At 45.0% G+C, this 13,748-nt stretch overlaps 1 protein-coding gene across 6 annotated transcripts in view; it reads right to left on the minus strand.

Annotated features, from left to right (window-relative positions):
- Positions 1–1,766: 1,766 nt before the first annotated feature.
- LHFPL2 (LHFPL tetraspan subfamily member 2) overlaps positions 1,767–13,748 on the minus strand; it is a 152,822-nt gene continuing 140,840 nt past the window's right edge. For 5 of the 6 annotated variants that reach the window (XM_055342212.1, XM_055342214.1, XM_055342213.1 and 2 more), the window contains one exon: positions 1,767–5,852. In XM_055342212.1, the coding sequence (XP_055198187.1) occupies positions 5,596–5,852 (257 nt within the window). In that variant the 3' untranslated portion in view covers positions 1,767–5,595. The remainder of the gene's footprint in view (positions 5,853–13,748) is intronic. The other variant, XR_008666743.1, reaches the window with a different exon arrangement.

Below are 13,748 nucleotides of genomic sequence, written 5' to 3' on the forward strand. Positions count from 1 at the left end.
CAGTGCCCAAGCTAAATACTCAGGAGTCATTCTGGACTTTTTCCTCTCCTTTTCTCCTCTCCTACCCCCAAGCCCCCAGCTTCTAGTCACCAAACTGTCCATTGTTTTTCCAGAGCATCTCTAATTCATCTCATGGTCTTCACCATCACCTGCTTTAATTCAGGCTTTCTTCTCTTGAGAATAGGTCATAGTGGTTTCCTCCATAGGCACTTGGTTGATTGCTTGCCTGTAGGTGTTTGATTTTTCAGGATATTTGACTATAAAAAACAGAAGAACTGCTAATCTACATGTTACTTGATTGACTTTTCCTTCCCATGTGGTTTTACTGCTTCCTCTTATTTATTTATGCTTTTATCTACATCCTGTGTACCTCAGCAAAATGAGCAGTTCGTGGCTTAAACACTTATCTTGCAGAAGTCTCCATGGTGAGGAAGGAGCTGCAAGGACAAAGATAGTAGTAGGCTAGATGGCCTCAGCCAAATGATTAAGGAGCTGATAGGGGCTCTGAAATAAAGACAATTGTTGGTTCTTGCTGCTTTGAAGAGTATGCTAAAAGTTGGCTCTGATGCCCTTATTTTTTAGTGTTTAAGAGCTGAAAAGGTAGTGAATTAATGGAAACTACTGAAATAACCTGCTTAAGATAGATGTCCAATTTTTAGATAGTTAAGACTGTTCTTAAGTGGTTTTATGTTAAGGAAAGACTTTAAGGGAGCTAGGAGTAAATTGAATGCAGTGTTCAGGAAGATCAATCATGGGAAGTTGATCGAGCAGCAGAACTGTCAAGTAAAAACTAAGGATGAAATGGGAAGAGCATGTGAGGGTTTTCCAATCTCTGCCGACATGTAAAGCCAAGGTCCTTTCCCTTCTGGATTAAAGATGTAATAGCTGAAAAAGCAAGTGAAAATTTCCAATTTTGCCTGGACTACTTAGATCATATTTTTTTTTGAAATTTTTTTCTTTCAGGATTTGTACAATTTTGTCAGTTTTTAATTTTTGTTTCTATTAGAAACCTAGCAAGTGTCAGGTATCTTTAGAACCCAAAGCATAAATACAGTTTCTGCTGTCACAGGCCCTTGAAAGAGCCATTTTTGTTTATTCTGTCAGGTAAGTGCTTGTTTATGAGAAGTGTTAGTGTCCTCTTTGAATTTATAAAGTAGAATTCTGCTTCTTGGGGCACCCGGGTGGTTCAGTGGTTGAGCGCCTGCCTTCGGCCCAGGGTGTGATCCTGAGGACCCGGGATCGAGTCCCACGTCGGGCTCCCTGCCTGGAGCCTGCTTCTCCCTCTGCCTGTGTCTCTGTCTCTCATGAATAAATAAAATCTTTTAAAAAAAAGCTTCTTGATGAGGTTTTCTATGGGCAGGATTACCTTTAGGAAAGGTGGATGTGCAACTGTTCCATAGTTGGCTTTTTAGTATTTTTGTTGAAAGAGACTGTGCCCTTCAACTGATTTTTTTCCTTGTCATTATTATACCTATTTCTTTGTAAAGTCTTTTTAATACTTGTATAATATCTGAGAGTTCCCCCTTCTTCATTTATGTTGATGCTTCTCCAAGGAGGAAATATGTACTTAATCTTGAAGTTAAAGCTAACCTAAGGTAGCAAAGTATATGTTACTAATGACTGGAATAGCTAAAATACTTGTACATTTTTCCCCTATCATTAATATTATATATAAGTTAGTGTTTAACATAAAAGTTGACTGTTAGGGCTTATCTTGAGAAAATTATGTAATTCTCTTGAAACCAACAGACTTGAAAAAATCAGAATGAGTTTCCAAAATCTGGTTTAATTCCGATCTGGGGACGAGAGGGCATTGTGAGAAATACATATGCACAGAAACCTAATCAATGCTAGACAAACAACGTATTAGTTTACAGTATAATAGGATAACCATAAATTTGAAGGCTCAAATTGAGTCCATTAGCGGTAAATACAGTTTTCTATTTGGCTCAAGTGGCTACTGAATATCAAGTGATGCTGAGTTCCTCCAAAGCACCTAATGACCCCGCAGCCTTGGAAGGAGTTTCACCACAGTCTCAGAAGAAATCCCAGTCATGCCTTTAACTCTCTTGGCCCTTGGGAGTCATCGCTGCACAAATACAAATGCAGGCCAGGGATTTCTAGTGGCCACATGTTATTGCACAGAGAGGTCTGTTCTAAGCCAGACTCTTAGGCTAAGAAGGTGTGAGATCAGCCCTTAAATAGTGGTCTAGCATTAATGTGGTCTATCAAAGCATGTTAGAGAAATAGCTCCTTAGTGATTATGTACCAGCTACTCTAGTTATCAAACTAACAGAAAAGGCAATGTGGCAGCTTCACATTTCACATGAAAGACTAGCATTAACTGGGCCTGGTGCTGGCTTCATTTTCACATAAATCTAGTGATTATTTTAATTTAGACCCAGGAATAAATGATTTCATACCAGTCTTTTCTTCACATCGGTTTGTGTAGCATTTAAATTCTTATGGGTTAATGGCTAGGCCATGAAGGCAAAAATGTTTAACTCTCCTTTGCCAAAACAGAAACAGTCCCTGTTCTGACTCCTGTCCAGTTTCCAAAAAAAAAAAAAAAAAAAAAACCATACATACACCTTTGTTATTGCACATCTTTCACACAGACTTGTGTATGTATAATATACATATATATATTTTAAATATGCTACACTTAAAAAAAGACTATGGTACTTTACATGTTTAACAAAGATCATTACACCACAGATGTTTGAAAACTATACAAAAACCCTTATACAACTAATGTAACATTGTTGAATTAGCACACAGGTTTAAAAACATCCACAGAATCCAAGCAAGTATTGATGCCTTCTTGGAGTTCATTGAGAAGCCCAGCCCATCACAAAATTTTAAGCACAAATGCAGGCAATAATAAATAAGACTTTTCTGGTAGTAGTAATGGTCCAGGTATATTATGTATTAGATTTTCGGACTGAGGCGATTAGGGATTGATATTAGGAAAATGTGGGTCAACAATCAGTCCAATTGTTTGACATATTTCTAATACATTCCTCATATTCAGTGGCTTTTAAACAGCTGTACAGTTTTGGTGTAGACTAGCAGGATTTTAAGGTTTCATCTTTCCCAATCAAAGCCTGGCTAATGGGCTAAAGGTTTAAAAGGCCCACATTACTTATTCTGTCTCTGCTAGAGAAATTCCATCTCTGCTCTGCTTATTAAGTCAGTGCTTAAGTAGTTTTTAGTGGTTTGGGGTTATGTGTGTGTGCATGTGCTTTGTCTTCTGTAGCATTCAGACTAATGGAATAAAAACACTCTCAAGTGAACTCTGGCAAGAGAAGTGACATTTTCACTTGTGACTACTGTTTATCAGGGTGTTCTAGAGATACGCCATCACCTTAGCCAATGAGCAGTCAGGTAGTTAAGATGATGGACATGCTCACAAGATCCTCAGGGCTTGGGACTTTAACTTGTCTGTAAAATGGGGAGTTAGAGAACCAATTTCCTAACACTTATTTTATACTCCATTTTGTACAGAAAAAAAACAGTAAATCTGGGGATGAATGGAATCCCCCCCCCCCCTGCTTTTTTTGAATGAAAAATTACTGCCAAAGTTTAAAAAGCAGTTACTGTGGGCATTGGGACTTTGTTAGAGCATAAAAATAGGGACAGGAGCCCTGTCCATCGGCTACCATAACCTATTCCTGTGTGGTGTTAGAGATAGGATTGATGTTTCCCGAGCCCCTATAGTAGGCTGCTGTGGGGATACCTATTTACCCCTTCTCTGTTCCCAAAAAAAGTTGTAGGACTTACATTTTGCTTATTCTGAACTTTGGTCTAAGAATGGTAAAGTGATTGAGGCCTGGTTCTGCACCACCACCCCTCTTGCCCTTGGCTCTTAATCTGTGTGATAAAATGGTTTGTGGTACAGGCCAAGGAAATAAACCTTGACTTGTTCCATTCCATCTACATATAAAACAATTATTTGTTTTGCACCAAGGCATAGTTTTAGATTCAGCCTGAAGGTGATTCATGTGGGGCAGTGTCGTAAAATCTGAATCAGGTGCCTCTGCCTAGTGGCACTTAGCATACGATATCTCAGCCAAAGAAGGTGCAAAGTAATTACTTTGTTAAGCTTTCAAAACAAGGCAAGCCCTCAAGTGAACAGATTTATAAACCCAAATAGACCTATACTTTTAATTCTTCAGTAAATCTCGTAGGTCCACTCCATTTGCTTAAACCGTGAAGGAGTGTTGGTGTCGTTGCACAGGTCTGAAGCTTGGGGTAATACCCAGCTGGGCTCTTGCCACCGAGATCATTCCAAAGTAAATGTGAGGTGGTGGCTAGGACCATTTTTTGGAATCCGTTTTTTTGGCAATTTATAGAAACTAGATTATAAGCTCCTGAATCCTAACAGTGGTGTTCCACTCTTTTTGTAAATAGGCATAGACCGGTGCTATGAGCTCGGTCTACCTCTCATTTTTGCATTAAATTTCTAGTCTGCTTTTCTGGGCATGGAGGCCTGTTGCAACTCACCCGCTGCAGTAATTTTAATGTTCTTTCCGTCTGCTTTCAGGAACAATACTAGTAACTGGGGAAACTTAACTCCCATGACTAGCTCTCTTTTTTCTGTTGCTGCTGGGGTTGGGAGATACAGCTGACTACCACATGGTTACCAAACAGCAGGCAAGGATCTCCCCACAAGTGCTGAGATTCTGGCAAGTTCTCCCACTGAACATCTGAACGAGCCACCCGTGGCTTGGAGACCTCCGTTCCTGGAATGAGGAAACAGGGCGAGGTTTCCTTTGGCAGCCGAAGCTCGATCCTAACCCCAGGAGAGAAAAACCGGGGATCTCCATTGGAAGAGGAGACTGAGCCAGTACTGGTGCGGGCCTGACTGCTGGACGGTGGAATGGAAGTCTTCACTAGCAGGATTTTCTTTTATTCTCCTGATCATAGAGGTCCTTATTCTTTCCTTACTTGGATTTCTAAAATCTTGGAGGGACAATTCAACTGATCCAACCCTACCCTGGAATTCAGCCTAGGATAAGTCCCACAACAGGATTCCACACTGATCTGGTGGGCTAAGCAAGAGGCGGTGTCCTATTACAGCCTCGAGCACATATCCTACCCCCAGGAAGTATGCAGTCTTCATTTTAGCCTCTGAGACAACCTGGAAGCACTAACAGGAGACGAAAACACCAACCCCAAAACATCATTCTGAGGCAGTGATGCCTACTGGCATGCAGCCTTACGGCAGAGACACATCTCAAAACAGCCTGCAAGTCAAGCTCACAGTTTCCTGCTAGGAGAGGAACGGCTGCCTTAATGGTTTAGATCATTATCCTTCATGGTCCCTGGGAGAAGATGGGGTCAGACTTGTCAACTATGTGTCAGGGTGCATGCAGTAGTTTCGCATTCCATCTCTGACAGCTGGCACTATGGCCCAGGTGCAGTCACTCGGCTGGATGTGGCCGCTCATTGGTCCTGTGAAGGCCTGGGGCTGTGGAATGTAGGCTTTGGTAGATAAAGGCCAGTTCTTCACTTGACTCACTCGAAGAAACCAGAGGGGTGCTCTTTCAGAAGGTTACACAGGATGAAAATGGCATTTGTGTCTCTTCTGAACTAAAGGAGGCAGATAAGGTTTTTCCCCTCTTCGATTTCTTCCTGTACTTTGTCACTGGAGGTGGCAATTTCTGCTTGTGCAGAGAAGACCGCACAGATGAAGGTGAGTACTGTGCCTCCGATGGCGGTGTAGAAGGCCCAGCCCAAGGAGCAGTCTCCGGGTTTGTAGGCCGATGCGTAGGGCCCACAGTAGCCTACGGCCTTCTGGCAGCCCCAGCCAGCAGGGTAGAGTATCAAACCCAGGATGAGGAACAAGCCTGCAGGGCAGAAGAGAAACAGGTGAAACCCCCGGCTTCCAGTGGAAGGTGAGCAACTCTCCAGCGAGGCTGCAGCTGTCACCCGGTGGCCTGCCCAGGGCCGCGGCACCCGTTCCGCAGAGGCAGGTCTCAGGGACTGGCTTCATGCAGCTCATCTGACCTCATCGAGGAATGCCACCGCTTTCTTAGAAACCTCTGTAGCCTCTTTTGTGTATGTTAGAATGTGGACCCATTAATAATTTCTCTCCTAGAAAAGCAAATTAAACTGTTTCTTCCCACAAAACTCTTGATAGTCAGCATTTTCCTTTCAGTCTAAGGCAGAGGCTGGCAAACGGCAGCCCCCGCAAGTGAAATGTGGACCTGCTTCTCTAAATATTTATTAGAAAAAAAAAAAAAGAATGTACCCTATGCCCATTTGTTTATGGACTTGGTTGATGGCTTTTCCTGTGCTGGAACAGCAGCAAGATGGCTTTATTCTATGTGGCAGGAGAAAAATGGTATTTTCTGAAAGAGGACACCGATATAAATCAAGATAACGGATTTCATACCCCCCAAAAGCTGTTTCTTTAGATACCTTCTAGTAGCAATTCTATCCTCATAATTTAATCATGATTCTAAATTCTCTTTTCCTACCTTTACTGAAGTCCTCTGGGTTTACCACACCAAAGCTCTGAAGTCATTTACAACAACTTTCCCACAAAAAAGAATTGGACTAAATTTGTGGTAGTATTAGGTTTGAAGAATGATCAAGGACAGTGTTTGAATCCAAAGATCACAACTTTCATAGCCGTCTTCATCCTGTGATGGCATCTTCTCACCCAGCCTGGCAGTTCAGATCTGATTTTGGATCTCATTTTCCCTACTTCCCAAAGTAATCCCATTGTTCTACTTTGGGGCTTAGGGGACATTTTTTGCAAGAGTGGAATATAGGGAACTGGTTCATGCGTTTACTGTCTGAAGAAGGGTGCTTCAAAACAAGAAGTCTCTCTCACCCTGCAACCCTTTGTTTCTGTATAGGTCACAGTGCTGGGAGGAAGGTGGGAAAACGCACTCCAGGGTTAGAAGTGTTAAGTGAAACACACAGCCGACTGAGCCATTCCAGAGAGGTGCCGTTAGAAATGACTGAGAGCGTGGAGCTAACTCCCCCAAGGAGAAGATTGCTGGTGGAGAATGCATCGGTAACTCTGGAATAGGCAAGGTTTCAGCACAGACTGGCTAAGAGGTGGGTAGGTTAGTAGCTAGAAGAGCTCTGGGCTAAGGGTGTAATAGAGGTTTGAATCCAAGCTCTTGCCATTTATGAGCTGGGTGACTTTAGAAAAGTCTTTAAACTTGTCTGGGTAGGATTCCTCACCTATAAAACACTAATCCTTAACTCAAAGTGGTTGTGAATATTAAAGTGCAAAAAAAAAAAAAAACCAAAAAAACAAACAACTTTATACGGCCGTAACAGTAACAGCTGTAACAAAACTGGAACATAGACTAGCAGCTGACAATAGGTACAAGGCTTTGGCAGACCTCTCCCGTATATAAACACTAACAGTTTAAAGTTTACCACTTAGGAGTAAGCAAGTCAGGTACATTTTGAGGGTTTATTTTGAAAGGTGTAATAATTTGGGGAGAGAGGAAAACCCTGGTATAATTTAATACCCTGTAAGAATAAACTATTCTCCATATCTCACTCAGCTGGGGAGAGCTAAAATTATTGAGCTAATTCTTCTGGATTTCTTTTTTTTTTAAAGATTTTATTTATATATTCATGAGAGACACAGAGAGAGAGAGAGACACAGGCAGAGGGAGAAGCAGGCTCCATGCAGGAAGCCCGACGTGGGACTCAACCCCGGGTCTCCAGGATCACGCCCTGGGCCGAAGGCAGCTCTAAACCACTGAACCATAAATAAAAATAAATAAATAAATAAATAAATACATACATACATACATACACCACTGAACCACCCAGGGATCCCCCACAAAGTCTTATTTAATTTATTTTTTAAAGATTTTATTTATTCATGAGAAGCACAGAGAGAGAGAGAGAGGCAGAGACACAGGCAGAGGGAGGAGCAGGCTCCATGCAGGGAGCCCGATGTGGGACTCGATCCTGGGTCTCCAGGATCACGCTCTGGGCTGAAGGTGGCGCTGAACCGCTGAGCCACCCGGGCTGCCCTCTTTTGGATTTCTAAGGCCTATAATAAAGTCTGATTAATCCCCATCTCCTTCCTTAGGAAACCTCACCCAAGGGTAGACTACACTTGGGTAGTCTCCTCCCTCAGGTCCTCAGTTTCCCTGGAAACACTGAGGTACCATCACTGGGACTCGAATGAGGATTCAGAAGCACTCTCTGGCGCACAGCCTCTACAGTCAAGCCCTAGTGCCTATCCAAGGCAGGGGAGCAGTCGCTGCTTGTCCCTTTAAAAGACTAGCATGTTCGTATTTAAATTGCACCTCCAATTAAATATTAATTGCATACATCATCTGTATTATGTGGCTTAAACAGGCCCAATAAGTAAAACTAAGGTGTTTTACTGTGATCGGGACCAAAGACAGCATGGAGAGCGCTCCTGCCCTATGCGGGGATCTAGCTGGTAGGACATACGCAGTATCTTAATCTGGCTGCCACAGATCCTTCTGGGAAGTAGGCAGTTTTAAAATAATCATCTTAATGTCGTCAGATCCCTTTGCGCAGCACAGTCACAAACACTGACTCCAGCACTGGCGCCAGGGACCCCGGCTGCTCCCCTTTCTCGTAGTTCAGCTAAGGCTCCTGAAGTGCTTCAGCCCATTAAAATCCCGTCACAAGCTGCCCCGCTTGTGAAGAAGGACCGCAGGGACACTAGCATACAAGGGTGTCCTGCTGAGGAGTTTGTCCAGAGCCTCAGCTTGAATGTTTATAAGCCCATGGGCAGGGGTATGTGCCCAGGCCACAGCCTCGCCCAATTCCCCGAGGCTCACAGGGTCAGAGGGAGGAGAGTGCCACTGTCCACCTGGCCCTGGCCGGTCACCGCTCCTCCCACAGCTGTAATTAGCCCAGTGAGTGCCATGAATAATGAGACCAAGAAAACAGTAGGCCTTTCAGGTAAGCAAAAGTCCCCACCATTTTTCATCTCTCTAGTATTTGGACAAAGGCTTTCTACCAGAGGAATTCCAGCAAATTTAACAAGTCAGGTTGTCTCCTCCAGTGACTGCCACACTTAGTCCTTCCCTTAAGATGTCCTGATTCTACTGCTCTTGGACCCATGTACCTTATGAGCAGCCTGGGCATGTGGTTCCTGGGCCCTAAGAAGCATTCCTTAGTCATAAAACATTACCCTAACAGGTTACTTTTGCTTCTTAGTAAAAATGAGGAAAAAACCCATTAAGGTTCCCCAACTCGGGGTAAAATCCAGCTTTCTCTTTCTCTCCTTGGCCTTGCTCTGGCTCCCTATTACCTGTTCAAACTCACCTCTGCTTTTCTCACCCTCATGTTCTCCTCTCCAGCCTCTCTAGCCAGAGGGCATTTCGTTGGACATTCATACCAGCCATCCACAGGCCCCTGACATCCCAGGCACTTGACATTCCTCTTACGGGCAGTACTTTCCTTCCAGATAGTGTTTAGGCCACATTGAAATGCCACCTTGTTGGTGTGGTCTTCCATTCCACTCTATTCAAATTTTTAACCACCTACTTCCCCCCTTTCCTTGCTTTATTTCTCCTTACGTTAATTACTAACATAGAGTATATGTGAGTCATATGAAACTTTCAATATTTGGCCTTTTTTTTTATTTGGCCATTTTTGGCCTACCACTGGACATATCTTATAGTTCAATCTACTATTTTACGTATTTTAATTATTCTCCATCTCCATCCCAGACTTGAAACTCCACCAGGGCAGGGATGGAGTTTAGCCTTCTAAAGCCAGTCCTCAGAAGAGTGCCTGGAACATAGTTAAGACCATAATAAAATATCTCTAAACCACAGTGTGCCACAACCTGCCACCCACGCCATGAAAACTAATAACCTGACAGATGCCAATCAATGAGAACAAATGTGTCAGCAGGAAAGAAGAAAGAGACTCTTAGCTGGCTGGTTTATCCTGTCACACTGTCCTGTTCCAGGCCTGTGAATTCCCGTGTTTAGAAGCAAACTTCTACCCCGAATTCCAAACAGGATTAATGACCCCAACTAATGAGACAAAAATTAAAGTCTTAGATAGGCATGTCAGACAACCGGCAGAAAAATACAGTAAGACACACCAAGTCCGCTGCAAACTCAGCATGGTTATTCTGGTCCTCGACTTGGAGTATGCCCAAGGACTCTCAGCGTGGCGGGGGCTAGAGCCAGAGACCAGATGGAAGGTGAACTGTGCTCCGGATTGAATTTCACATAAGAGCCATCCAGAAAAAGGTCTGATCTTCCTGTGCAGCTATTTAAAAAGTAGTTTCTGAAGTTAGGTCAGCCTGTAGTGGTCTCTGGGTCTTTCTACCATCTTGCCCTCATGCAGTATTATTTTGGAAGGTATATTATGTGTTTTGTGGATGGTGATAGAGAAAGTAAGTGATGAGGCCAGTGGGCTTTTGCTCTTTTTTTTGCCTGGCATCTCTTCCCATGTGCCTGGGTGAGCAATGGTTGGCCCAGCTGGGAGGAAGAAAAGCAGGGGGGATGATACTGGCCAGAAAATAGCCACCACTGAAGGAAACGGTAAGTGACTCAGAGTTGTCATAACCTCTCCATGACTGATTGCTAGGGTGATCCCCCAGAAGGTGCCCTACGCTCATCACGGGATTACTGGGGACGACTCAACCTTATGTGGGAAAGAAAAAACTGAAAAGGAACTGATGGTTAGTTCCTTGGACTACCCAAGATGCCCACAGGCTGCAGACAGCCCTGACCATCCCGGTGAGCTGATCACCAGCCTCAGGTGCCAGCTATCACCGTACAGGGCCCGCTGTGTCTCTCTGCTGCTTGTAATACCTTCCCCCACCTGGCTGGAGCAAGGAATGACCAGCCCTCAGTGTGCAAAATGCTTTTCTAAGGCCAGGCACTGACACTGTCAACCTGTGGAGAAGCTCCCAGTGAGGGACGCAACAGTTAGCCTCCAGTAGACAGTTGGGTGCCCCCCTTCAGCCCAGGGTGTGGTCCTGGGGTCCCAGGATCGAGTCCCGCATCCAGCTCCCTGCATGGAGCCTGCTTCTCTGTCTGTGTGTCTGCCTCGCTCATTCTGTGTCTCTCATAAAAAAATAAATAAAATTTGGGTTAATTTGTGAGGAGTGTCCACTGAGTATATACTATGTGCTTGGCCTGGTGCACTGGGGTAGAGGAGGGGGTCGATGTGGGGTTTCATAGGCTTTAAGCACTTGTAAGCCAGTAATACTCGAGGAATCTGATCACACTACCCACACCACACCACCATTCCTTGAGCCAGGGCTCTTATTGGTGCTGACCCCTCGGGGGTCCTCTACCTGGACATATCCCCCCTCACCCAGGCGTCCTTCCACGTGTGACACGGTCACCATTTCCTGCCAGGACGGTATTCTCTGTGTGCTTCCCCTGCCCTGTCCCTCTCCAGCTCTTCATCACACTGTTAATTCTGTGGACTTATTCAGCAACTATTTCTTGCATTACCTACTCAGCGCCAGTCCCTACGCTCAGCTCAGCCCTGAGGATACCGTAGTGCCTGGCAGGACTGAGCCCCTGGAGGGCACAGACCTTTCTCTTGGTATACATCACAGTTTTTGCTTAGCATTCATTTACCATAAACCTGATGGGTATGTCACAGTTAACTTTGGATAACAAAGGTCAAGAGTTCAACTTGTTTCTTTGAAATAGCCATTGACTCATTTAGGAACAGCAGGAGGGCCCTTGTTTATCCCCCTCAGGTAGGTCTACCTTGTGACTCAGAGCTCAGGTCACTAAAGCATAATGCCAGGACGCTGCCCCTGCCACCACAGCCCCTACACCTCATTCCCTTGCTTGGGGCAGCCATCTCTCCAACGGAAGTAAGGCCAATCAGACAAGAGTGTGACTGGCTTCCCCATCCCCAGCCCCCTGCTCCGACCCAGCTCAGGGGGCACTGCAGGCTTATGGGAGCGGTTACTTCCATCAGAAAGTCGAAAAACATAGTGGAGCGCAGGATCAGAGGGGAACTAAGGCAGGACAGTCCTCCTCACAGGTATTGTGGATTCCCCCCCCCCACCCCCATACTCTCCGAGGGAGGCCAACTGGCTTTTCCTGCTCCGTATCTGAACACGGGAGTGCCCACGGCTCCGGCTCCGCAGCTTTACTCCTGGAGGCGGATAGCTCCTGCGCTCTGGCCTCCAGCCCCACGGCCAAGGGCCTGCCTGACCCCCGGAAGCCTGACAGGGAACTTGAAATTACATCCAAAGCTCACTCTGGGCCGCCACTCCCTCCTTCACAGCCTGCTCTTTGCCCTGGGGACTTCATATCAGCAAGTGGGAGTTCAATGGTTCAATTCTTACACCCGCTCAGGCCAAAAACCTTCGAATAATTTTTGACTCCTCTTAGAGGGCGCATTCCTCTGCCCGCAGGGCCTTCAGCTCTTAACTCTTCCCGGCCGCAGGGCGCTTTCTCCCGATGACCCACATGGCTAACTCCTCTATGCCCGTCAAGTCTTTGAATCTGTCTCCCCGAAGCCAGCCCTGACTACCTGATGTCCTCTTATCACCCAGCTTACCCCTCTCAGCCTGGCTGCACTTTTTGTTTCTTCCACAGTACCCACCACCTTTTAATATACTGAATGACTTATTTAGTATACTGTCTCCACCATCTTCAGTGTAAACTCCATGACAAAGAACTTTGTCAGTTTATTCTTTATATATCCCAGTTGCTTAGAACCACATGACATGTAATAGGTGCTCAGTAAATATTTGATGAATGGGAAGACAGGGTGCTGTGATGCAGATGTTACATTTTAAAGGAAACCAATATAATGTACTTGCCAAGTTTTTTAAATGGAGGAAAAGCTTCATTCAATAACGTGAATCTTAGGGGTTGGCAATTTCGGCTAACAGCACAGCTGCCGTACTTCCTAATAAAACCCACGCAAAGGCCAAACCATGGGACTTGACTGCAAGCACTAAAAACCTCCTTTCTAGCTCTAGAAAATGATGCTCTTTGGGAGAACACAAAGATAAAGTACTGAGTCAATTAAATGTAATGAATTTTCATTTAATCTGGAGACCAGCTTTAGGTTAGCCTCAAAACTCTGAAATTGTTTCCCACTATTGCTGGCTGCAGTGAGCACAGCTGAAAAGACAGACTGTGGCTGACCTGTGGACCTTTCCAGGACCCCAGCTGAGAGCGGAGCAGTGCAGGGATAAACCTGGAGAAGTTCGGGATAATAGCAAGTGATAGAGAGCAGAGGGATACAAAGGTAAATGAAGAGAGGGGTGGCCCATGGCAGAGGGAAGGGTGGTGTCCAGAAGCACCATGAGCCTGGAGAATGGAAAGACCCCTTCCCATCAGCAGCCCAGCAGACACTGAAGGCAGTGTCACAGATCAGCGTCTGGTCTGTGTGGTCTGCATTCCAGGAGAGGAGTACCGTGTTATTTACCTCTAAGTCTGTCTCATGTGGTACAACATGGTGTACAGAGTGGCTCACCACAAACGTAGGGATACTGTTTACTTCCAATCTGACAGCTGGAAGTCGTTTTGGCAGTCCTTAATAGCTAATTGTAGGTCATCAACTGTTGCTAGGTGTGCACACTTCTCTTTCACAATCCCGCTGGGCACACATATCATGCTTTGAGGAAGCACACCGTATCAGACCACACCCAGTTCCCACCCACTGAATCTGTCATCACGCTGCTTTTCCCAATCATCATGGTATGAACCTACACACTCTTCATGTTCAGGAGCTTTGTGAGACATTCTGTAGTGATCATTCTCGGTCACAACACAAGG

The sequence above is a fragment of the Nyctereutes procyonoides genome, unplaced genomic scaffold (assembly GCF_905146905.1).
Source record: "Nyctereutes procyonoides isolate TBG_1078 unplaced genomic scaffold, NYPRO_anot_genome, whole genome shotgun sequence".
NCBI classification, from domain to species: domain Eukaryota; kingdom Metazoa; phylum Chordata; class Mammalia; order Carnivora; family Canidae; genus Nyctereutes; species Nyctereutes procyonoides.